At 39.9% G+C, this 2,062-nt stretch overlaps 1 protein-coding gene across 1 annotated transcript; it reads right to left on the bottom strand.

Moving 5' to 3' along the window:
• Positions 1-267: 267 nt before the first annotated feature.
• On the bottom strand, positions 268-1,716 carry LOC143917255 (uncharacterized). The gene has a single exon (XM_077438741.1). It carries the CDS (start codon positions 1,714-1,716, stop codon positions 268-270), a length of 1,449 nt encoding a protein of 482 aa, XP_077294867.1.
• Between the last annotated feature and the right edge of the window lie 346 nt (positions 1,717-2,062).

The raw sequence follows: 2,062 nt of genomic DNA, 5'->3' as shown, positions 1-2,062 counted from the left end.
AATCGATTTCAAAGATACACAAAAGTTAAATAAAATTTAGAAATCGATTACTCGAGTTATTTATAAATTATGCTCAGTTTCTTACTTTTAATAAAACAATTTAATTCAATTCAATTAAGACTTAAATTTAAAATGAAACCTAATGCGAAAATGATTAAATAAATAGATAATAATAAAAATAGAAAAGTGAAATGTGTTTGCTATATGAAGGTAGTATTTACTCTACTAAACCTTCGAAATGAAGCGAAATATAACTTATTTTCTTAATTAGTGAGAATAGAGTGCAAGATCAGATATTCTTCTTTGCCTAGCACCCAGGTGAAAACCTTTGGTACCATCAGGACCTACTGGAGGCCTCACAAGGGCGTCTTGATTCAAAGCATTACTATTCGATCGCGATCTGATGGGACTGTTATATCCAGATGACATTTGACTGCAATTGGAGAATCGTCTCATGGGATCATACTCAGCACTGGAAATGGAACAATTAGAGATTCTCCTAGACAGGAACATATCCGGGTTGGAATCGCGACTGCTTTGAGTTGACAACCTCCTGGGAGAGTAATAATAACCGGAAGAATCCGACGAGTGGCTGCAAGCGGACATCCTGCGTGGAAGCCAATGAGGTTCTGGGACTCGCGGAATATAACCGGAAGAACCTCGTCTGAACTTCATCCTGGGATCACCCCTGCACCAATACTCCATCTCGGCCTCGGAACTGCTGCAGCACGGAGAATACTCCAATTCATTCATTCTGTTCATGAACGGCTTTTTTCCAGGAATGCTACGCCTTTTCTTCTCAGGATTTGGAACACCGTTTAGCTCGTATACTTTCATCGTCTGTCCGTATCCTGGGAAATCATCATTTTGCATCTGCACTGCATTCCTCGCTGATTCAGATTCAGTGAATTCCACTAAAGCGCAAACAATTCCGTTTAGTGAAGGATTTTTGTTAATGAATTGTCTGACATCGGCTGGAATTGGATTTCCAGGTCTCAATACTCGAATCAATGCAATTTCTCCACACTTAGAAAACAGCTGAGACACGTTTTCTATGGATGGTTTATCTATAGGAAGATTCACAGCTACGATTGTCCTAGAAGGCGTCGTCTCATCATACTGGGGTAGAGGTTCAAGACGGCGAAGCTTAGTACCAGCTTCATTTATTTCCAACCTTTTTGATTTCTTCAAAGATACGGCCACTACTCTCCAATCCTTGGTAAGATGCTTAACGCGTTTGAAGCTAGATATGAGCTTCAACGACACATATCCTTCCTTATTCCGCTTCACATGCTTCAACAGGAAAGCATCTTTAGTAATATTAACATCAGAAAAATAAAATTCAACCTGAGCAACGATTTTTTCAGCTAACTCTTCTGTCGGTGGGGTGAAAGGGGTTTCTTGACTTTCATTGGTGACTTCACAGCCTGAATCTTTTCCGCCACCAGTAGAACCGGCATCGGAAGCACTATCTGATAGATCCGCCATATGAGCACCTTCATCTTCTTGAATCGGAGTTTCGGGCTCATCGTTAGACTTATCATCAGATCCTCGTCTATCATAAGACAGTGACACATCACTATCGATAGACGAAATACTATCCCTAGTATCGGAATGCTTCATGATGGGATGAGATTCTAAACTTCCCAAAGTATCCCCTTCTTCAATTTTAGCCACATCTTCATCGTGCATGTCCGCCTTAGGAACGACTTCCATTTTAAACTTACTTAAATATATATATCACAACAGTTTTTCCTAATATAAAAATGGCGATACAATGTCTTATATTATAATATATCACAATGTAATTGTCCGTACCACACAAGTATAGTGAAACTGTCTATTGTAACACGAGCACAAGTTGCCTTTCTTTGCTTTCACTTTTTAACAATTATGTACGTCAAACGATCGGAGCTTCTTATCACACAGAACTGGATCGCCTCCTCTCACCGCACGTAGTACTTGGACTTGGAAGTGTTGGGTATGTGAAACACTCCAACGTGAACGATGAATGCTTTCTTCTATTAAAGACTGATCCAGTCGATGAGGGTGAGTTTTGAGC

This window comes from Arctopsyche grandis, chromosome 1, assembly GCF_051622035.1.
Source record: "Arctopsyche grandis isolate Sample6627 chromosome 1, ASM5162203v2, whole genome shotgun sequence".
Taxonomy (NCBI): Eukaryota; Metazoa; Arthropoda; class Insecta; order Trichoptera; family Hydropsychidae; genus Arctopsyche; species Arctopsyche grandis.
Note: the sequence above shows the minus strand (reverse complement) of the source record. Positions and strands in the feature narration are given on the sequence as shown.